At 36.0% G+C, this 24,785-nt stretch overlaps 1 protein-coding gene across 1 annotated transcript; it reads right to left on the bottom strand.

The window, feature by feature from the left end:
* Window positions 1–2,974: 2,974 nt before the first annotated feature.
* HJURP (Holliday junction recognition protein) lies at window positions 2,975–24,618 on the bottom strand. Its single transcript, XM_050334206.1, has 11 exons — window positions 24,529–24,618; window positions 23,646–23,712; window positions 22,314–22,378; window positions 21,307–21,334; window positions 12,299–12,360; window positions 11,127–11,225; window positions 9,565–9,625; window positions 7,000–8,600; window positions 6,415–6,511; window positions 5,163–5,250; window positions 2,975–3,395 (listed from the first exon to the last, which is right to left on the bottom strand). The coding sequence occupies exons 1-11, from the start codon at window positions 24,616–24,618 to the stop codon at window positions 3,293–3,295; spliced, it is 2,361 nt and encodes a 786-aa protein (XP_050190163.1). The 3' UTR covers window positions 2,975–3,292.
* Between the last annotated feature and the right edge of the window lie 167 nt (window positions 24,619–24,785).

Here is a 24,785-nt window from a genome sequence, read left to right as displayed (position 1 = left end):
ACTGGTTTATGGTAATAACACAATCTAACTAAAGATAACTGGAGAATAATTTAACAGATTGTTTAAAGTAGAAATTGTACATCTCACAAGATTTAACGGTATCTTTATATATCTTCGGTTTCCTTTAGCAATACCACAGCTAGTCCTGGAATCTCTACTCCTCTACTAAATGCAATATTGTATCCAACCTTTTTCAAGAGTCCACAAAGATATTATCAAATTACCTGTAACAATAAATCTCCTAGTAAGGATTTCTTCCTTCTAATACTCTATGTTATGTTTACATTCCTATTGGGTTTTTCATTGCAATTCTTGCTATTTTACAAAAGCAGAGAGAGCTTTTCATTTCCCCAAACAATTCACTTACTGTGTGCACATTCATCTTAAGACTTTAAACTCATTAAATGGTAAGTTTTATGGAGTGGGGATCTCTTTTTATATTCTAGGAGTCATTAAGTAGTTGTAGCAGAAAACATCAAGGCATGTTGATGTAATATGCCTACCTCTAGCTGTCAGACAAGTCTTCCTTTTCAAAGATAAAGGACACTAGTGCCTTAAAAATCCACACAGAGCACAGTGTCAAGGAGCTTCCAGCTCTCAAGCACACTACGGAACTCTGCAAGTGTTTCAGATCCTGAAAACAAACAAAAGGCCCAAAGTACAGAGAGCTAACACCTAAAAGCAGAAGTGGATGGACACATCCAGCCATGAGACAAATTTATGAAAAGAAAATCAGTATAAAGGAAAAAAAATCAATATAAAAGAAATAGTTCTCTAACAACCTGGTTAACATTTAGTTTTGTTCATAGTTAATGATCTTACACAACAAGCTGTAACTTCTATGCAAGACCAAAAGGAAGGGGCCAAGCCCTGCAGCCAAAGCTGCCCCAGTGTCACTGACTGTCTTGTGCTAGCACTTGCTTTTGTGTGCAGAAATCAACTCAGTATGCTTGGCCGTTACATCCCAGAAACAAGGCAGACTTGGAATGAAAGTAACTGTGTTATCACAGTCTTAGCCCACCCATCACTGGATAGGCAGAGACAAATATTGTTGAAGAATCTACAAAAACCAATTTAATGAAGAACCATGTTAAACAATGGCCCTAAGGCCCTACAGGGGTAAAGAAGGAAGACCAGATGCAAAGCCAGATATCTAAAGCTAAACATCAGTGCTTGAAGCACTCACTTAATTTGATTAGACTGGAAGGAGTTATATTTTGTTCCATAGTAGGAACTAAATAAGTAATAAATCTCAAAATACACTTGCTTAGACTCACATCGAAATAGTCTGAATAACAATAATATCAAAATATTCACATAAAGTGTTTTAATGCATCAGTGAGTTGCAACTTTTGATTATGCCTTTGTTCTAAATTCACAAGTTAAAGAACTTGCACGAGTTAACTAAATTCAACCTGCCATTTCAATCTGATCATCAGTTTAACAGAAATGAAGTACACACTTGTCTCATTGAGTGTAATTGTAGCAGTAAGTTCACCTCATGGGATTTAGGTAAATCTAGTTTCCTCTGTCTCAGACTTCATTGTTTAGTCCAGCAATTTTCATCAGCTGCTTTCCCTTGCAATGTACCTTGTTAACAGAGCAGGGCATTCTTGTAAATATTCTCCAATATATCCTTCCTCTCCACATTTAATCACTGCTTCCATTAAATGACTGACTGTTGTGTGCAGACACTCTCCTTCAGGATCATCTTTAGTGGCTTATCAACTCTTTCCAAGGCACTTTTAATGTTGCCACGTTCAGATTTAGCTTTATTTCTCCAGCTCTTTAACCTGCATCTGCTTAAGTAAGCAACTGAATGACCTAATTTTTTTAAATGACTTTTGGGATACTTTTTCAAATGACTACTGAATTCTTAAATGAAAGAGCATGTTCAATATATTGCTCCATCTTCAATCCATTAGAGAAAGACCTGCATAAACTATCAGATACTAGTAAAATTCTTTATGTATAAAGCAAGTTTCAACTAATTACAACAAAATAAGAAAAGGAGGTGCTAGGTCTAGGTTTATACCCTATATATGTTATATAAACAAGCTTACCTTCTTACCTGGGTGAGCCTTCATTAAAGTTGCTGGGTAGAATTCGTATCTAGAGTCAGATCATGTCCAAAACCCAATTCCAGTTAACCTCTAAGTTACTTTAGAACATTAATACATTATACAATCTCTCAGTGCTGGTGTATCAAGAAATACTGGGAAAGAATTGCCTCGACTATTACAAGGAGAAGGTAGGGTATAAAGCATATTTCCTACAGCACATCCATGTCTGAACAGGAAGAAAAATGAGCCCCAAAAGCATTTCTAAAAGAAAATATTTTGTTGCTGTTGTTGAAGGAAACATAACATACAAATTATGAGGGAATGTAGAATATGTATGCACAGTGCAGAAGTTCTTTCTGTTCTTTCTGCAGAGAAAACCTCACTGAAGCTAGCTTCTTGTCCTATTCAAGAACAGTATTTAAGATAACAGGATTTTGATTTTAAGAGCTAAGATAACACAAAACACTACTGTGTGCCCAAAAATAAAGCCAAAGAAAACCCATTTTTTCCTTTTCTGGAGCTCAGAAAGCTGACAAGGGGCAATGCTGATAAAAGAGAATACTTGACCTGACACCACTAGCACAATCCCCTTGCCTAGAAAGGCCACAGCAATGAAAACCAGTGGGACCCCAACACATCATTCTCAGGTATTTGCTGTATACAAACTCCTTCTCAGAATTCCCATATCTGAAACAAAAGTGTTGAAAGCAGCTATTTGTTCAGAATAATTTTTTATTTAGAATATAAATTGTGTCAGAACACGGAACATAACTTTATCAAATCCAGTAAAATTTATAAAATTTAATTGAACAATCAGCTTTAGTGAGCTTCTTATAGAATTTTAACATTAATATGGCAGAACAGACAAAAATAGTAGCATATAACACTGAATTTGGGTGTATACTGATACACAGAGAAAGCATGAATAGGCAGGAATTTAGGTGAATGAGTGTGTTCCTTATTATTAACTCATTAAGAATCAAATCTAATTAGCAGATAAAAGATAATATAGATAACATTCCGTTATTATAAGCACTTAAATACACAATTCCAACTTAGCCATAAATTGAGAAAGAAATCCCTGTCAAAAGGGACAAACCCGTTCCTTGAAGAATTATAGTGCAAGGAAGTATAGATAAGAATTAGTTGTGTATTACAAACATCCTTGATTCTTGGAAGAAGAAAGAAAGCCAGGTAAAGCACAACATTTATAAAACTATGTTGTATCTTTAGCAGTCTACGAATGCTCCTTGATGAGTTTTGCCCTGGAAGTCAAAGGGAGTGCTAGGATTTTGGTCTTTTCCATCAGTGTAGCTTAGTTTTCTGTATACCCTATGGAAAAAAACCCAACAATAACCTGTTTAGATGATAGAGTAAATTACACAAAAATACTATGTTTTGCTGAAATTCCAGTGAACAGAATGAAATCGAAACAAATTGCCAAAGCAAAATAGCTGAACATCTGAACTGTGAACAGCAGCAGGACTCCTTGTCTGAAATCCTATGTGCTTTCAGAGAGAAAGCTCTTCATGCTATGCCATTTTAAAGTCTCAGTAGTGCTTCTACATCAACCTAAGTTATATATACATTTATTAAGTTTCAAGATGCAATCTTTGAATGCATTCAAAGATAGCTAAAAATTAAAAACACAAGTGAGAAGACAATTATTTCCTTGCATATTACTTAAGAAATTGCATAAATTTTATCTGTCATCTATTTTAAACTAATTTTGTTTACAACTGACAATTAAGTATAGCAGTGCAGCTGTAGGACAGCCTTCATACAGAGCTGAAGAAAAGTTCATTAGTTACGAACATTTCTTTATCAGAAATATCTATTTCATAATCACCTAGATAAAGGCAATCTAGTTCCAGACAGAATGACAATATTTTTTCATTTCAGAACCATTTATTACAACATACAGTATTTCGCCACATCTCTTTGGCATAAAACTTCTGAGGGATCTGAAGCCATTAAAGAAGAGCTTCAATGCTGGGAAACACAGAAAGCTAAAAATATCACACCACAAGCTAAGGAAACTTGCCAGCTGACAGTCCGTGTTGGCTACAAATCAGCAAACATGTATTTGCGTAATTAAGGAACAAAGAAATAGATTTTATTCCAGATGGCTTGGCAAGAAAACACTCTGTGGAATCTTGATTTCTCTACTTACATGCATTAAGGAAAGAAAAACCATTTCCTTTAGAACAATAATTAATCTTATAGGAATGGCTGTTTTGTATGGAGGCTGGAAAAAGTAGTGAGGAAAACCAAAAGGAAACCCAAGAACTGAGCAGAACTTTATTCAGCTAAGTGGACATACTCAACATCACAGAAACATTGGTGTATACTCATCAGCTTGTCTCCCATCTTCCATTATATCAAAAATAACCCAAATATAACCTTTATCAATACGGTACGCATTTTTAATACAGGCCTCTAAGTTTTAATTCCATCTTGGCATAAACTGAAACTTTTTTCTTTAAATCATGAAGCCTCTTTTCTGGTTAAGTTCTCCATAAAAGTAGTTGTAAGAAAAACAGATGTAGTAGGCTAGTATTTTGTGAATTGTTCTCCTTTCAGAGATCTAAACACATTACCAGTAGTGATACCAGCAGGAGGAGAGGATCTCTGATATCTTCCAAGCAGAGCTATTGCTTGTATACTGAGCCAAAATGCAGGTAATGATGCTCAACTGCACAGAGGTTAACTTTTGAAAGTCCTTTTAAATGGCAATATACTGCACTCTCCACAGTCTACAGATCTGAGAGGACTTGTTAGCTCAAACACACAGCCACAATCAAAACAATTCTTTAGTGTATCTAAAATAATAAATGTCTCCACACTGAACACAAAATAAGGACTACAGTAGCTACTAAGTTAGGCCACTTGTGTTTGCTGGCTATCCACGCTGCAGTCTGGCTGGTTTGGCCCACAGTCATCTGCCCTTTAATGTCCAAGTCTGCAGCTTAGATTGGGCTCTCTCATACTGATTTTCATTCTAGAAGCACGCATGAAAGCTCCATACCTTTTCTACAGAAGACAAGCAGCAAGAATTAATTTTGAAATCTCTTTTTTTTTTTTCCAAGAAGCTCTTACCTTTGGTGAAACATCTGCACGTTTCTGGGAGAGCTGCAAACCGTCACTGTCCTGGGCCAACCAGAGTGGGCATAGTCAATCCCAGCTTCTGGTGATGAAGAACAGTGGTGTGAAAAGGGCAAGAACAATCCTGAGCAGCGTGAACACTACAGTATGTTGTTAAAATATTAGTCTAATCAAACACTAGAAATACTTCATTGGCATACTTCAATAAGCAAATTTCCCTATAAAAATAGTCCCGTGCAAAAGGTCCTGGCAAAACAATTTCAAATACATTTTAAAAGACTGAATATATTTAAGTGTAAGTTAGGTTTCTTCAAAATGCTTATAATTTGTCATCAATACAAAAATATATAAGGAACTCTTGATATAAAAATATTAATACATCAGATACGAGTTAAAAGTTAAGGAAAGCAAAATAAGACATATGGGATAAGTTAACCTCAAATAATCAAATTCTTTACAATTTATCAGTAATGAAAATTCAACCAAGCAAGAACCATGCAAACAATTATATTTCATCTGCCATTTTCTACTTGTGCGCCAGCTGACAATATTTCAAGTCACCTCCTGTATATTCCTTTACATATTAGTTGTTATCTTGATGACAAGGTTAATAAAAAACAAGCATGTAAAATAAATATTGGTGATTTTACTTGGCAGTACAAAATTTAAGACTGTGTTACATACTTACATTAACCAAAATCAGTTTTTGAAACAAAAACCAAAATATTAGCATTTAAAATTTTACACCGATGCAGATTTTCTGGTTTTGTTTTAATAATAAAATTCTACTGTCCTGAACTGGCAAAAGTCTATATCCAGATTAATAATCTAATTGATCTAAGAAAGCATGACAGTAGCCATGCAACAACTCAATCCCAAGTTTTTGTAAATCTGAAGAAACAAAACAAAAGCATTTGGTTATTCAAGTGTAGGATTAACAAACTACTACTTTCCTGCAGAACATAGATACAGAACATAACAGTGAACTTTAAATAAAATACAAAACAGCAAGAGAGAAAACGAGTGGATAGTAAGAAACTTTAGTAGGAAAAGTCCCATTTAATGTAAAGCTTCTTAAAGAACATGTGATTCAGAAAACCCTTCTGTGTATAGATTCCTTAATGAAAGAAAGAAGCATATCCAATTACTACTACGGAAGGAGAGCTGTCACCTAGAGAGTTGTCTATTGAGCTCTGTAGATTTACCATTTGAGGAAGTGCTTAGACACAAAGTGTCTAAAACTAACCTTGCAGGGAAGTACCAGGAATATCAAGAGAAGTTTTATCTGAAGAATCACGAAATCCTGAGTGCTGAAAATAAAGCATCAACAGATAACATTGATGAAAAAACGCATATTATCTCACAGCTTGCCTCAGAAGAAATTACTGTGAACTTGGAAATAAGGGTCTGATTTAATATTTGAATCAACAAGTCTAATGATTCCAGCAAAACCCAGTAAAGCCTAATTTGTTTGCCTCATCTTGTCCATCCATAAAATTAATAAAATGTCATCATTTCAGAAGGACAACACCTCAATCAACAGGGTTGTTAATTGAGCTTATTTTAACCAGTGACATTGTCTATTCTAATGTAACAAAATCTTTCACTGAGCCTTTTATAATAATTTTCAAGGTTATTAAGTATAATGAGCTTCCTCTCACAATCCAGGAGACCTGATACAACTGATATTTCAGTGAATAAATATCCCTGCTGACCAAACAGCACCAGAAGCATGCTATCAGTAGTTCAAACAGCTTGCAGCTCTAATCCATTTTTAAGCCCTTCTCCAAATATCTAGGAGTGCACAATCATTTTTTTTTGTTGTTGTTACAAGGTCCTTAAGTACCTGACTCTGACAGTTGTGATCTTCAAAAGAGCCGGGGTTGCTGCCATTGTATGTGCTCAAAAAATCCATGCCAACTGTCTGAAGATTAAGCTTTTTTCTGTGAGAAGTCTCTTGACATTTTGTTGAAAAGAAATAACGTTCTGGTATGTGTTTCAGTCGCTTTACTGGTGAACAAGGAAGATCGTTTTGAAAATTTCCTAATCTTTTAACTCTGGGAATTGCAGATAAAGTGCGAACAGGTGAGTTAACAAGAGCATTTACAGTTTCAGACATCTTTATTCCTTCATATTTCCTTAAATTTGAAGCTCTCTGAAACCCAGGAAGTTTTGGAAGAGGCTCACTACACAGCTGCTCATAGATCCTGTCAAATTCTCTATCGTACTGTGTTCTGGGCCTCACAAAATCACTTAGATTACTTTTCACTAATCTTCCTTTCTCTTCAAGGTTCTGTGAATTTGAAAGAGGTCGTCTCAATACCAAAGACTTTTGGATTTCTTCAGAACACACTTTGTAGTAGAGTTTTTCAAATGCATCTTCGTATTTCTGGGGCATCTTTGAAGGACTCTGCTTCATAAACGATGAGGAATATGAATGTTTGCGCTGGAAAGAAAATTGTCCTTCAGAAATTATTTTTTCAGGATTTATAAGCAAAGTATTAGATGCTCTCTCAGAAGAATAGCTTGTGACAGGTGAAGAAGTGTTATTATTGCCATAGGAACTGCAAGCAGACGAACACAAGTCCAAGGTAGCACAAGAAAAGTCAGTTTTCTGAGTCTTACTCTCTTTTACAAGATGAAGTACTGTTGAGTCTGAACCAGCAATAGGTGTTACAAAACTGTATTCTGAAGAAGATCTGTAAGCCAAGTTTTCACTTTCTTTGCATTCTGAACTCTTCAGTGAGGCTGTGGTCTGCAACTCATCTTCAGCTAGAAATGTCTCTCCCATTTTAGCCATAACAGTAGGAAAAACAGTCTGTGTGGAGACTTTTTGGCCTTTTCCAGATATCACGTGATGTTCTACACTTGAGTCAGAGTAGTCCATTTTGAATTCATTTGCATCAGTATAAGGTACCAGAGCAGATGAATTATTAATAAGACAATTGTCATAACAAAATTCTCTGCTCTCATTTCCGAAGGTTGGATTCTGATTGTCTTCACTTCTACTGCTGCATATGCTGTGTAGTCCTTTCTTTAGTTTAAAAGGTCTGAACCCTCTTATTTTGTCTGCAGTGACATTGATCTTTGGTCTTTTAGAATGACATCTTTTGGACCTTAAGCACCCAAATATGTATTTTAATACTTTTCTCTGAGAGTGCTTTGTCATGAGCTTTGTGAATGTCTCCAACAACACTGGATACAAGTCTGCAAGAGTTTTATTGCTCAAGGACCACCCCCCGCAGGCAGACTGGCATTCTTCAAACATACTGTCACAGCAAGTTGTATTCAGTTCTGTAGAAAGCTGGAGCGTGGATGTTGTGTTGCTATTTGATGGAACAGGAAAACCAGGGTACTGCAACTGTGGAAATCTGGATGAAGAACATTCCTCTGACAACTCCAGTGTCCTCCTGCAAACAGCAGCTTGATTGCCTATTTAAAAAACAAAGCCAAATGATTAAAGAAATGAAACCAGAAGAAGGAAAAAGTTCCACACCTATTAGGGCACATCCAGTGATGTATTGTATGACAGAAACAATGGCAGATGCTACAGATAGTCTTACTGTAATAGCATATTTCATTAAGCTTTACTTCAAGGCTAAATGGATAATCAACATACAATCCCTTAGGAAAAAAATTAATACTTTCCTAACCATATGCAATTCACAAACTGTAGAGGACAGAAATTTAATGTGTTGGAAAAGGAACCCAGTATTTTAAAGTAGCATAATGTACAGATATAAAAAAAATTTTAGTTGTAGAGGAAGACTTCTCTATGCCCTTTGTGATTTCTGACCAGGAGAAACAGCCTAATCCAACAGGTTTTGTTCGTCTGTTTCCATGTTACTTGAAAGCTTTGTACTTGGCTAGTACCATTGCAGCTTTACTAGCCGTAAACCATGATGAAAGTAATGCTTTTTGTAGTTGTTAGTTGAAATATTTACATTGAAACTCTACCTTAGGTTTGCATCAAGCCTGGAAAGCTTCTGCAGCAAGTTTACTAGCTAAGTACCACTTTAAGTACGAGTTACCAGCACACCCAAAGCCATTCTATTACATTCCTTGAATTTAAAATAAGGAGAACTAAAAAATCATGCTTTCATTTCAAAGGTCTAAATATTGCTGAATATTTTAACTACATATTTTTTTTCCTGGGGCTATTTAAGAAAAACTGGATTTATGTATACAAATTGTTTATTTTCTATTTTTCAAATACATTTTGCCCCAAGTAAAATCATGTCTAACTTCCCTTCAAAATCCAACCTATTGAATTTTCCGTTGGATAAATAATGCTTCTTTGTTTACAAGAAATAAAATATTTTTTTCTAATAAATTTTAATAAGACCACATTTTGTAACTAATATATTTGACCAAGAGACAAAAGATTTAGTTGTACCAATCAGTTCTTGCACAGGCGAAGTTAAATGAAAACTTTTCGGCAAACATTGAGGTGTTACCTGAAAAACAAACAAAGGAAAAGACACAATCTCATATTCTGAATTGTTTGCATGTTCAAGGCAACATCAAAACCCTACTTGTGACTCCCTCTCATCTCTCCTTGCTATAATAGGTCCTGTACAGTTATGGTCCTAAGGGGCTTAGCTAAATTCAGAAAAAGGGGAAAATATCTAGTCTGAGACTTCAGTAAGAATTGTTAAGAATTACAAGTTTAACCTTGGAAAGCTATTTTTTGCAACTTATACATTATGCATAATATATTAACCCCTTTCCTAAATATGAAAATTCATACACGGACACATATATATATGTATATATATACACACCTGGATCATCTATACATCTCTGGCAACTCCAGTAGAAAATAGAAGCTGTACCATGTAATATAACACTTCACCTCCAGTCCCCCTCATCCCCAAAACCAAAACAAAGCTAAAACTTTTTTTCTTTACAAAGTTCAAATTTGGACTTCTCAAAAAACTTACTGATCAAAAATTGACCTGCATATCAGGGTTCAAAACCAAAGTATAAAAGTAAAAAAAATAAAAATGTATTTGTAAATTGTTTGTTCTGTTTCTTATGAATCATTCCTGTCAGAAAACTGAGATACTATAATATTTACACAGACAGCAAGCAGGAGAGCAACAGTGATGAAACTGCGGAGAAGTTCTGTTAGAATTCATTGTGCTACCCAGTTAGAGTTCTTATTTTATTCTAATTAGCTAATAATTTAGAATAGGAGATTCTATTAAATGTTACCTCAATCCATCTGGGAATTTTTCTAGCATCATCTTGAACTATCACATCCACTGGAACTTTGACTTTCTCTTGAATTCTTTCATCGTCTACATTCGGAACCTTAAGAGAAAAGCAAAAAAAAAATTAAAACACATAAAAATTATAGGCACTGACAAACCCAAATGTATTACACAGATTTGTTGCAAGCTGCTATTTATCTAATAATTGATGTCTTTGAATTTTTGGCTTTTTGTAGATATTAGTGTAGCTGAGTAGTCTCTCACACTTTAGCATAGTAGTTAACACTTCCCAAACCCTATTCCCCCATTTCATATCGAGTTTTCTAAATTCTTTATGCTTGTATAGGCTCGTTTCAAGTCAGGACTATAGTAAACACAGTCCCTTTAAGAACATTTGCACCCCAGGCCTGAACAACAAGATACCATCAATAACCAAAGCAACCTTCAAGCTTCTTGGAGAAGCTCCAAAGACAGTCCTTGCTGTGATGAAAATGAAGATGAGGAAGAAAAGGGGTTTTAGGACCTCCAACTCAATTTCCAGATCTGGGGGCAGTTGGTTCTCGGATCGGACTATAAATTGTGGAACCCCTGGACATGGGGGCACACATTTTCTGTACTGCTTGCACCAGAAGACCTTCATCAAAGACCCGCTCTCTTATCTTATCTCTACTAAATTAGCCTAATGAGTTGTTTTGCTCCCGATTTTAAGGACACGTGACTTAGAATAGGAGAAATATGTTACCTCAATCCATTTGGGAATTTTTCTAGCATCGTCTTGTACTATCACATCCACTGGAACTTTGACTTTGTCTTGAATTTTTCCATCGTCTACATTCAGATTCTTAGAGGAAAATTAAAAAAAAAAAAATTAAGACACATAGAAATTATAGGCACTGACAAACCCAAATGCATTACACAGATTTGCTGCAAACTACTGTTATTCAGATGAGGATATCCAACAAGCATAAACTTATTTTTAATTTATAACTTTAAAGTAAAAAAAAAAAAAAAAAAAAAAAAAATCCCAAGAAGGAAAAGCACACATTGACTCTGAAGATCTGCAGATAGAAGCAAACAAAACACTCATATAAAACAAAAAAAAAGAGGGAAAGAAATTAGAAAACATTGGTAATGATGGCTACAAGTCTTTACATGTATTCTTAACTCCCCATGAGAATTCACATACAAATTAGGGTCTATGTAAAATCTAAGAGTATTTCATGAGAAACAGCAACTCCTTAATGAAATTCCTGCCTTCTGCAGCAGTTTGTATTAGCTGTTATCAGAGACGTGACACTAGCACTATGCTAAACAAGTAAGGAAAGTAAATCCATTTTTAGTAATGGTATTTGAGCAAGCAGAACACAGGATTAGAATGGCTGCACACACAAAGCCTGTGTTATACTTTTCTTCATCAGTATAAATACTCTGGGTAGTCTTGATACCCACAGACTAGTTTGGGAAGCAACAGCAGAAGATTCCTGTCTGCTTTTGTTGTATCACCCATTATTTCAGATTTACTTGTTGTTTTAAATCATGTTACCTACTTTTGTTAGACTCTCAGGTGAATGATCATAGTTTTTTATAAGTGTTTCCACTTTACGCTTCAGCCAGTCACTGTTCTTCCTTACCTATAACAGCCCTTCTCAGGGCTGTCTGTTACAATACAATGTGTCGTTTTTGCTGGCATACTAATATTATCAAGACAATAATATTACTTCATACTGTCTTTATGACATTATTTATATTGAACCTCTCATTTGCTATAGTTATTAAAAACATGTATCAAGATGCAGACTACATAGAGTCTTCTGCTGACTACAACTCATCAGGCATGTGTAAGCTATTCAAATAATTAATAATTTCTACTGAACACAAAATTGCTCCATTACATTAGACACCAGAAACTTTTACCTGGAGGTGAACATCTTCAAATTTTCTTCTTACTGAAACCATTTCGACATCACTTGTTTCATCTAGAGTTTGAAGATAAATATTAAATATAGTTGCACTCAAAACCAAAAAAGAAAGTTTTAAACACAGACAGGTTATTGACTACACTAGTTTCATTTTAGAAAATGATTTTCTACACTAAAACTTTTTAGCTCTATTACATTTCCATTTCAAGTCCAATCGAAAAGCATAGTTTATGGGTTCATAAATGTCTCGAGGGGAACAAAGAAGAGTGAAGATAAATTGTTTCTTACCACTTCTTCAAGATTTATGTTAATTATTTCTGAGAGTAAAAATTTTCAAAGCTCTTTATTTTCTTGGTCTTCAAGATTCACTATTCATTAATGTATAATTCCCATTACGTTCCTAAATATCCCAACAAAGATAGCAAGGACCTTCTACCACATTTCATTTTATTAGTTACTTTTCATCAAGCCTGCCTTAGAACTGACAAAAGGAGAAATAAGACCTAAGAACATGAAAAAGCAAGTCACAATATTTAAGTTCAATTTTTAGGTAGTCTATGTGTATTTTTGTGAATGAAATGCAGCAAAATTTTTTTTGTTAGATATAGCCAGACTTTCCAATTCATCATTAGCTAAAGTCACAGTCTTCCATGATCATAAAACACGTGACTGTGTTGTAAGCCTTGATTTCTGAATCTCCCTGGGTTCACTACAGAGAGGGGAAAAAGGAGAGGAGAATAACCCTGAAAAGGAAAACCATGAGTGAAAAAAATCTTGCTTATGATACCTATCACTGCCTTGTCACACTATCCTTAAACTGCTAAAACCAGAATGAAAATCTTTTCCAGCTCATCCCACCTTCCCTTTCAGTTTCCTGTCAGTGCAATCACCACCTCTGTACTATAAAGCTATGATAAAGATATATATGAAAGAAATGCTGCCTTTGTGGGAGACAACACTATTTCACATCTTCTGCTGAAGATGTTGAGCAGAGGGTTGGCTTTGACAGTGTACCTGACCCCAGAAGAATTACTAGAACTGAAACCCATACCTGTCAGATTATCAGTTTCTTCCCACATGACCAATGGAAGTCAAAGTTGTGGTCATTTTATTCATGGGAAATCAGTTACTAAGCGCCAGTAGTGGAGGAAGCAATAAGAATGGTAATGTTTTAATCGGGGGAGGTTTCAACCTCCAATTTCTGTTGTAAAAGCTCTGACTCTTCCTGCCATTCAGTCTTCTTCCTCCAGTAGAACTGGGTACAAAACTGTCAGATTGCTTCCTAAATGTCCACCAAGAGAACCAGACTAGACCACTACAAAAATGGGAGGTTCTGGAGATAAGGGAACAGCCACTGTGCCAAGGAATGGTTAACTCCATCACCAATGACAAATTATTAGAACAGAAGCCTGTATTAGAGTGAATTGATCAGTATGCAAGTTGAATATTCTAAGTGTGAATCCTCACAAAAGGGTAATTTTAGGATGTCTTCAATGTGCTGTCAATCATACTTCAAATCACTGGAACATCATTTATTTGCAGAGGGCCATGGCACAGCACAGAATGGAAAAAACCTCCAAAATATCTTCTCCAGGGAATCTGGAAGTGTTTTTAAAAGGCCAAAGGGGAAATATGGGAACACCTTTGCACTTCGAATGCAGAGCAGAGAGGAAAAGTGAAAACTACTTTTCTCTCTCTCAAATTTGACATCTTTAGAGATGCCCTCAAACACTATTGTTAGCTAAAAGTTGTAACTTGTTTACCCTTTTCTCCAAGTAAATTCATTTTTCTGTGATAATATCCTAATAGATACAAGATAGTGTTCAGAGATAAAAATCACTATACTCTGCCATGCTGCTTCCTGTGAAAGCAAAGAACGTAGCCCTAATTTTCCCTATTAAGGACAGAGTAATACTTGCAGGTACAGGTGAGAGTTGCTTCATTACATTTTTACCTGTTGTTAATAGGCTTTCAAAAAAAACCCCACAACTGTATAATAGTTGGGAAAAAAGTATGCCTTCACTGAAAAGTGTGAAGTATTCTGTATGAATATTAAAAATGGAAAAAAACTTGCCCAAAACTAAAATTTTAGCTAGAACAGCTAAAGATATGCTTTTTTCCTTAAGTTAGCATGCCCTATTGCTAACCTTTTACATATTAAAAAACCCACAACCATCAAACAAGAAACACCAAAAAAACCACCAAAACCGCCCAAAAAAATCCCAAAACACCAGGGTGAATTCCGTTTCTATGTGAGGAATCCAATCCCATATCTCTAGAGAATCTAATTTCTACATCTTACTGTATTTGGAGATAGCTGGGACTCACCGAGGTTTCTAAAAATCCTCTCCAGTCTCTTCCTAGAACATTCACAAGAGAAGGAGGAGGAGTGGATAATAATATTATTGAACACTGCTATGAAGATACCAGAGTCTGAGCCACGTCACTCATTTATCCCACGAGTGCAAAGGACAAAGTTCACTTAGAGAAGCCAAGCTACAGATGCCTCTGAAATTTCTTCCCTATATTTCACGGAGCAAGTTGAGAAAATACAAAGTCACATTTTCTAAATTTGCAGAAATTATTTTATCATTCAAATAGATATTTGAAATTATCCTCTCAAATGATAGGAGGAAACATTTCAGATTGCTATTTTCTATTTATCCTCAATAGAGAAGTAATTGTCTGCCTTGGAGACAGCTATATATTTTTATGAAGTACCGAAAACACCAGCAATTGCTCTTTCAGCCATTAACTGCTAGCTACCACCTGGCCATAGTTTAATTTATGAAAAATAGTAAGTGCTTATATGCACAAGAATCAAAAGATGTTGAGTAATACAAGTTTTAAATATTTAAAAAAGAGTCAAAGTCTGTTGCCACTAGTTAATACAATCAATTACTTGGGAATACAAGGTCAAAACCACCCAAAACTTGGCAGACAAGCCACAAGACTGATGCTGAAACCATAACAAACACTAATGAAGAATTGCTGCAACTGAATGCAAACCTGTGTTTATCCCATCACTAGTATTTAAGTATAATTGTAATTATTAATAAAACTTCTGTTGCCACCAAGGTCAAGATTTCTGTTTCGTTGTTCCTTTTTCAAGAAAAGGCAGTTGAACATATTCCACATTGACTTTCCAACATATCAGGGATTCAAAACTGAAATTTTAGAGGAATCTGTATATTGATTTCACAGTACTACCAGTACCTCAGGCTCTTGCTATTCCTATTCTCTACTTTCTGACAGGGTACAGAACATGTATTAAAATTATTTTTACTACATTAGAAAGTGATGAAAAAGTTATTTGCAATATTTTTCAAAAAAAGTTAAGAAAAAGATAGCTAAATAGTAAATTAAAAAACTCACCTATATCAGTTGTATCCATTTGAGTGTTCTCAGAAGATTCCTTAAAAGCACAACGAAAGGAATTTTAATACCTGGTAGCATAAGCCATATTAACTAATCTCTAGAATTTTCTGCTCTCACTACTTGCTCAGTGGTTTTTGGAGGGGGGTGGTAGTGAAACAAATACAGTCATATTCCACAAATATTGTCCAAATGACACCATCTTTATCAACAAATCTGTACACAAATTTACCTTGACTCCTATCTCAGTAGTCAGTGGGGAAGACTGTTTTCTTCCCAGCTCTTCTTTATTAAGATAAATAATGCAAGAAGTAGCTATTACCCGACAAGCACAAAAAACAATTGAGAGATGAATTCTAATCACCAAATTAGCATGTACTGGGGATTTTCTCTGTGCTCCAGTGGATAAGGAAAGTTTCTTTACTGCTTACTTTAAACTATGCTTAACTGACTACTTCAAACCATCTATACATAATATTTCAAATAATTTTCTTGCTCTATTTTGTAGAAGTCTTGATAGTGGTATAAAATAAAATGCATAAATACTTGCCATCTACATCTGACATCATGTTCCTCAGAATTTCTTTTAAAAAAGTCTAAATCTATTCTGTCCAGTGCAATCATAAAATTCATTTATAATGGGTTAAAATGGCACCAATAAAATGAGACAATTTTAACTACTACCTATAGAGAACAAATAATCATGAGTGCCCAGTGAGATGGCCCATATCACTCTTCAAATGCTGAATATATTCTCCTTAAAAAATAAGGAGTCAAAAGAGGCTGTTCTAGACCACACATATTTTACAAATAATAATTTAAAAAGTTTGACCCACATAATGCCTAACTAAAAACACACTTGATGGTTAAAAGCCTATATCCAACTGCCCTCTCCCTCTTTAAATAAATGGAAGGGTAGAATTCAGCTAAAAGGCATGGTTGGTATCATTGTACAAGACCCCCTGCTCATGATTAATTTCTTAGGTTTTGACTACATGAATACATTTTCCCAAAGAGGTTGTCATAGAATCATGGAATGGTTTGGGTTGGAAGGGACCTTAAAGATCATCTCGTTCCAACCCCTCTGTGATGGTCTGGGAAACCTTCCAACAGACCAGGCTGCTCAAAGCCTCATTCAACCTGGCCTGGGAGCACTTCATAAAAGCAGATGTGTAATGTGGTGCCCATACCTGATGTACTGATGAATGTCCACCTTCAAAATCACTGATCCATCGCTTTGATGTTTCTTAGCATGAAGGAGAAGAAAAAAAATAGTTCTATCACAACTCGGTAGGTACTCAGTGACCTGAACTCATTACTTCTTCATTTGTATATACTTTATTTTTAAAAACATTTAGCACAAACATTCAACAGAGAACATGCATAGGAGTGAAACAAAGAATAGACAAGTGTTAGAGCAAGTTTTTGGCCAAATACAGGAGACTAATCCTGATCAGGTGTACATCTACCATACTACACGCTTTCTTCTCAAACTCTGAAGCACCACAGAAAATAAAATTTACCCCTTCATCACTGGGCATCACTTGAACAAAAGGAAGACAATTGCAAACTTTTTGTGCATTTTCCTTGGCATATGTTGAAAAGGAAAAGACTATTTCTGAATCCTGAGGATAGAGCCCCAAACCTTTATTGCATCTTTTAATTTTTGGTAACAGGGCCCTCTAAAATTGCTGTGTCTGTCTTCCTGCACAGAGAGACCCATCCACAATCTTTGTGGGTTGTTTCCCCCTACCCCCTATTTATTTCATAAGAAGTAGGAAAAATAAGAACCGTCTAATTTGGCCAAGATCTCCCCTTTTTACATTTAAATCAACATTTTGTTCTTCTTTAGCTATCAAAAGTCAACTGGATATAAATAAAACCCAAAGCATTAGACCCACAGATAAGATATCTTCAAATAAATGTGATTTCCACATGAGGTTATTTCACAATTAGCCTCTGAGCTAGATACTGATGACACTAAAATTACTCAGACTGAAAACTGTTTTAGTGTTGCCAAAAAAAAGTTTTATTTGTAACAACTGCTTTGATAGAGTTAAAAAGCCTTATCTATAACAAGCTACAATTTCCCAAGTCTGTATACAGAAATTTAACCTTTCTCCAAAAAGAAGATCTGTACCTCCAAATAGAGGACTCTGAAGGTACTGAAGCTGGGACTTCTCATGATTGGATGCATGGGATAAACTTGAACTTAAATAACAGAAATAATACACCTGTTTTAGCAGGTATGTTTAACCTACTCGAGACTGTCATCAAGCAAGTTTCAGTTTCATGCAGATTTTGTTATCCTTGTTTTTTTTCTGCATTTCTGCTTCCAGATACATTGATGTCAAATATCACAAGCTATTTACTGTTTTCAGTCACATGGTGAGAAAACTTACGCCTAACTCAGGTACAGAAGTGTTGTTTACTCATACAAACACTTTGTGTTATTTAATGGGTTCCAAGGAAACACCCGAAGATTTCCACTTTTCCAAAGGCTTAAGGAAAGGAACCTAAAGATGTTGCTTCTTACATTTTAAAGCAGGAACAACTACAACTAATGTATCTCTAGAAGTCTAATCCATTCTTAAGAGCAACTCCATCTTCAAGAAACGGATTTTGGGACTTCCTTATGTTTACTTTTGAAAAGCTTTTATAATATTTAACTTCTCTTGTTCTTTTTTTTTTTTTTTTTTTTTTTTTTAATTTTTTGTTCTTTTATTTTTCTCTCCATTTAGGTCCTATCACCAGTGGCTCTAGTAATTGGCTTCTTTTTCTGACTCACTCCAGACAGTCAGGATACTATGAAACACAAACCAAAGCACTCCACCACATGCCTTATTGCTATTGAACAATGTGAACTATGTAGACAACTTATTTTCTGTCTTTTAGATGCTATGCACCTGTGCACATCTTCCAGCACAGAGTGTGCTATTTTTACAACAGGGTGATATTCTCAGTTGGCACAACCAGCTTTCTAAATTTCCTCTTCCTGTACTTGACTATTCACAAATAAGTCTAGTACTTGAACTTCTTTGCATGAAATTACACGAAGTTTACTTTAAGTTTTAGCCCAAATTTTTCAGACCATCTTTCCTGGGGTCAACCGTACTCAGTACCATCTGAGACTTAAATTAAGGGTGTCCTCTCCTCTATTTACTGAAGACAAATAAACTAAAACCTTGCACAGGACAAATCCTGGGAAAAAATTCCTACTGTTTCCCTTCAGTTTGCACACAGACCATTGATAACTATTCTAAGTACAGTTTTCCAACCAGGAGGAAACTGTGCTATAAAACTACTCTCTCATATAAAATCCATGAAGCATATTATTTAACTAAAAAGCTCTGCCTTCAGACTGTAACCTTCTCTGGAAATGTCTGTTCACTATTTTGCAGAAAACTACAGAAATGCTTCTTTTAGAATATACTAGCAATGCATTATTTCAGAAGATGAATAATGCATTTTCCAAACATACCTGGATTGGGAACCTAGGAAATTAGAATAACACAGTATTGTCCAGTTGAAACCCCTTACTGAGTAAGATGTCTGAAACACCACAGAGGGTGTTATGTTTCAAAAATTTTTTCAAGGAAAGAAAGCCTTTTAAGTGGCATATATATAACAAATATTGCTGCTCTTGGAGGTTGAAATTTAACATACCTGGTCCTCCCTTATCAAGAACTGCCATATGAAAAAAATCCAAAACCAAACCACCACTCAAAGGATTGTCATTTTAATCAGTAAAACTTTGTGGGGGGTACTGGACACTCAATCCAAATAGTAAAACTTGATCCAGCAAAACTCAGAATTGTGAGTTGGAAAAAATAGCACAAGTTGTATTCCAAGGGCAGGGATTCATTGATGTGTTTTTCGGTCTTACAAAGATTGCTTAATGTTCACACTAATTGCAGAACTTTACGTATCTTAATTGAAAGTACTTATTATGCCCACCTAAGAGTATAAAACATGAAGAGGAAAATTTGTACATTAGTTTTAATAATCCATAGTCAGAAGTATGGGAGGCTTTTTCTTGCTTTTTGGTACATGAGTTTTTTTGGGATTTTTTTAAGGCTAGCAGCAAGCACAATCAGCCAGTTCAAGTATTTCCTTGTGTACTTTTGTGTTTCAAATTAAAAATGTCAGTGCAAGATATAGTTTTCTTAAGCTGAACAAAATCTGTGAGATGCTATCTTTTATGGCATATATTTACATATATATGTAAATATAAATGTATCAATACAAATCAGTGCAAGGTTTTTTCTTAAAAGCTGTTAACGCTATATTCACCCAACTTCAATATCTAGATATTTAACCCCTAAGATAACTTAAAACCAAAATTAAATAACAAAGACATTGCTCAGATTATTTAAAAAATGTGTTATCAATTTTTCCCCTTCTCTACCTCATCTGTAATGCAACACAATAAATTAAAATTAATTAGATCAACCCTTCATAGCATTTAAGAACTCTAAGTAAATTCCTCATTTAAGAACTAAACCATTCATTCAGAATCTAGGTCAAAACACAAAGATTAGCAAAATATTTCCTGTAAAAGGTTTCCAATACCATATCTTTGAGAAAACTGACTAACTTCTTTTTGAGCTTTACTGTAGATTATAGACAAGTGTTTTTTTGGTACTGTTCGGCCCCATCAGCCAAATGGGGTGATTAGCAGTAAAGGTCTGGACCATCTGAATCTTTTTGTACCAGACCCTTATTTCCCAGCTCTACATTTAAAGTTCATAGGCTGGTTTAAATTTCATAGGTTGATTCAAAGGCTATACCTGAACACTGCACAGAGAGAGGCGCCAGGCCATGTTTTGTCCTCAGGTGTTCAGTATAAAAGTTTCTCAGATGAATGTCATAAAGCAACATCGAAAAAGCCCACGTCAAAAACCTTAAGAAAATAAAGCCCAACATACCTTCACTGTATTACACATGAAAATTTCCCCCCATCACTTATCCCAGGAGAAATATATATTTTATTGGAACATAGAGCTCCTTTTCAGAACAGAGAAAATGTTCACGTCACACCAACCCTCCACCCCCTCGCCAAGAGTATCACAGTTACACTTTGTCGAGTAGTTTGTTTTGTCTTCCATCATGGTACTTGATCTCTAATAAAGTAACTATATTCTACTTTTTCCTGCAGGAAATACAGAATAATCTGCTAAATTTTTGATAGCTCATCATGCAAATTCATGAGATTCTTTTAATAACTATTTTTTTAATATGCCTATTTATTTAGTTATTTTCAAAGAGCTAACAACATTCCAATTTATCCACTTGTACAAAAGTCAGGGCTGGAATTGTCAGATTCAATGAACATCTGACAAAACTGACAAGTACAATAAAAAGCTCTTTAATTAATTGATAAAGGGAGTTTATTTTAATCAACTTGTTATGATAGTAACATCAATTGTAATGTATTTACTCATCTTGAACATTTTAAATTATATTTCTGAACACTTACAAACATAAGTATTGTTGACTTATTGGGTTGTTTTCCCCACAAAAAACAGTGAGTATATCCTGAAGAGTTTAGCATAAATCCAGAATGTCTTCTATTAAGTCAAGATTTTTTGGATAAGATGATTTATAGCACCTTTTTTTAACCTTTACCTGCATTCCTTTGACTTCTTCTATTATGCTGCAATTAGAAATAGGAAAAAAAAAATCAGAATAATCTTATAATAGTAGAATTCTTTTAATCATTGCCTTTGTTTACTTTGGTATATTCCACAACTAGACACTTCTTAAATAACCATTCAATTTCCCTCAGGTTTCCCATGGCCTTGCCAGAAAACCCACATATACAGAGTAAAGCTTGCCTGATCATTCACTTTTCTCCACATTCTTGCTGCTAAAATCAACAAGAACATAACCTTGGCCCACATAAGAGGCTAAGACAGAGAATTTCTCTTGCAGTCCTTAATGTATTTAGCTAGTCAAGTTGTGTAGCAATGCTTAGCAGTTTATGCATAAGGTATTGCCAGGGGTGGAAAGGAGGGGGAATCATAAATACAGCCCCTTTTTTTATCTCCATTAAATCCAGTCTTGTTCCCTAAGACTGAATTTCACTCCTTGTCCGCTTACCCTGTGGGGTTCAGAACAGCTTCAGTGTAAACTACCAAGGCACACTACAGAGGTAGAGCCTTTAGCCTGACACAGTGAGTGGTGAGGCTGCAAAGATACTTTAATTATTTTAGTGTTATTTTACAGGGAAAAAACCAAAAAAGAATGTAAAGTTGAAGAGCTGATTACCTGAACCAAGATAAATTGATTCAATGTATTAACGTCAATGACAAGCTTCTGATGAGATCCAAATGTACATGTTCCCAAAACGCAGCAATTAAAAAAAAAAAAAGTGTCCTGGTTTACTAGTTGTGCTAATTGCTGATAAATGGTCATCTATTTTAGTCTATCTCATCTGAAAATCTTAACCAAACTATCCTAAATCCCTGTTATAAAGCAGATGTTGACCTCATTAATTAACACCGCTTACAAATATTATATGGCATGGCAAGATTAGAATGTAATCCAAAAAATATATATAAAAATATATATCTTTATATATAAAGAAATAGTGCTACGTTTTGACTGCACAGTAGGTCTATATTATTAGATACCTCAAGTATTTCCCTTCTCCATTTTTTAATATTCTTGGTTGACACATTCCCCCATTTTTTTGGTCCTAGAAATAGCAAGAAATATCAATATTAGCACCATCCATACCAAATATCACTGTAACAGACATAAATATTTAAGAAGAACATATGACAGAGTAACAAAGCATTATCAAATCTGAACAGCCTCCAATTGCAGAAATAAAAACTTAAGAGGAAAACAAACCAAGAGAACATGGTAACTTCAAGCTAATTGTGAGGTCAGGCAAGGAAAAAAAATAATCACATGCTGAGTCTGAAAACACTGAGCTAAAATTCAAAGACCATTACAGACAAATACTTTTACTTTTTAGACTTCATTTAATGAATGCAGACTACATGGTATGTGAGCTTAGTTAAAGACATAATGAAGGTTTTACAAGACTGAGGTTCATATTAATTCCATATTGAATAGAGGTTACTAAACCAAAAGCATAACCAAGCTTTTACTAATCCAAAACTGTTTTTTACAGTACTCTATGAATGTTTCCTCCCTCTCCCAGTGCAAGCTTCCCAGTCTGTAAAAGCCTTTGGTGCACTGTTAGCACTTCCTGTTTATGCCCAGTGAGTCCTACCCTGCAAGAATTAATAAGGCAATTTACATATCATAACCCCCATGTCAGTGATAACAAAAACTGGCAGAACATTTAATTTCCCAGTAAAGCCATCAAGATCTTAAGTCACAAGTGCCACTAAAACCTTGAACAACATATTTTAGAAAACAGCTTTTCTCACAATAAGTTTTCCACAGGTGTTACCTCTCTCTAATTGATCAGCCATTAGTGAAACACTGGATAAATATGAGATGGCCCAACGTGGTATAGATTTATGCTGGCCACATGGGAGCACTCAATGAAAAGTTAAAGACACCAACTTCCTAGACCACTCTGACCTTTGGCAAAACAGAAATCTGTCAGAGCAATATTCAGAATATTAAGTGGAGATAAAACTATAGAATCCATTCATGCATATCAACTCCTGCTAATATTTCCATTCCTTCCGCTCAGTCTTCTCGATTTTGATTCTTCTTCTTACAAGGCACCCAAACATTAACTGTTTTTATCCTGAACTCTGCTAACAACTCTCTTCTAAAACGGAGCAAGCAATGGACTAAAATGGCACATAAAAGTAAACTCTTATACACATGTACCAAAGTTTACATAGGAAATGTCTTACCTAAGTGAACAAAACTCAGTATCTGTTGCACTTAAAGGTTCTTATAGCTGCCAACAGTTGCATGCTTTAGTAAGTCTAAATACACAGCATGTAAATATTGAAGCTTTTAGAAGTTCTTACCGTTAGGTGTATCATAAGTGAGAGTTTCCATGGAAACAAGGTAATCATCTTCAAAAGGATGATTATACTAAATAAAAAGGACCATTAAATGTTAGAATAAATGATTAAAGCAATGGTTTTAACGTGCATTATAACAGTTGTTTTTAGGACAATTTTGTTTTGTCCAAATTCGAAATTACTGGTGTGCTGGTTTATTGACCATAGCCGGATGTTGGCAATTTGGAACTATATAATTCCTAGGAGAAACAGGTACCTTTCAAGCGTGCATGCATAGCCAGGAATGACAAAAAAGGGCGTCAGAGATTTCTCAAAAGTGTTTAAGTTCCTCTCTTATAGTTTCCTCCAAACTTAGCGCGTAGTAGTTGAAACACAGCTCTTGACACAGAGCTACAGCTCACGACATGTAAAAATATCCAATCTGACACGCGACGAGGAAAACATCCTAGAGCCAGACCTGGCCACGTGCCATCCCAGAATGTTTCCCCGAACAGGGAAGCTCACACCCCTGGATAAACACAAGCGTCTCTGCGTGGAGGCGTGACATTCCCGCACCTTTAACACAGAATGGCCCTGAAGCAAGGAGGATTCCTGGAGGGAGTCTCCCAGTTCTCGTAGCTTCATTGAAAATACCTCACCTCGCGCCAGCGAAATGGGGCGAAGGGCACTGTCAGGTCAGCTCGCTCACTGAAGCCTGGCAGCCCCAGTTTTCACTTTTATGAATGCATTGCGGGAGCAGACTCTTGGCCAGCCCCCTCCTGCCACGGCACGGCGCACATTTCACCGCTGCTTTCGGCCCCCGCCGAGGCGGCAGGGTCGCCCCCGCCTCCCCGCCCGCCTCAGCGCGGCGCCCGGAGCCCCCGGCCTCCCGGGCCCAACGGCTCACCCGCTCCAGGATGCGACTCATGGAGGCCATGAAGCGGGCACTGCTCTGCCGCAGCTGCTCCTGCAGCTCCTCATCCACGTTCGGGTCCATGGCGGGGCCGCTCCCCTCAGGGCCGGGACGGAGCAGCTCGAGCCCCGCGGGCCGCCCGCGCCGCACCAATTCAAACCGCGCACCGCCTCCCCGCTCGCCGCCTCTCATTGGCTGCTGCTCGCAACCGTGGGCGGCCTTCCTCATTCTGATTGGCTGCCGGAGCTGCC

This window comes from Myiozetetes cayanensis, unplaced genomic scaffold (assembly GCF_022539395.1).
Source record: "Myiozetetes cayanensis isolate MyiCay16 unplaced genomic scaffold, myiCay2020 scf5-8, whole genome shotgun sequence".
Classification (NCBI taxonomy): domain Eukaryota; kingdom Metazoa; phylum Chordata; class Aves; order Passeriformes; family Tyrannidae; genus Myiozetetes; species Myiozetetes cayanensis.
The sequence above is the reverse complement of the archived record's forward strand: the minus strand, read 5'-3'. Positions and strand labels throughout refer to the sequence as shown.

Excerpts from the sequence above, each read along its gene's own strand:
- HJURP (XM_050334206.1), bottom strand. The coding sequence starts at position 24,618 with ATGGACCCGAACGTGGATGAGGAGCTGCAGGAGCAGCTGCGGCAGAGC. Across the intron at positions 9,626-11,126 it reads AAATTCCCAAATGGATTGAG|GTAACACCTCAATGTTTGCC; the intron begins GTAACATATTTC and ends TTTGTTTTTCAG. Across the intron at positions 6,512-6,999 it reads GTCAGGTACTTAAGGACCTT|CATCAATGTTATCTGTTGAT; the intron begins GTAACAACAACA and ends TATGCGTTTTTT.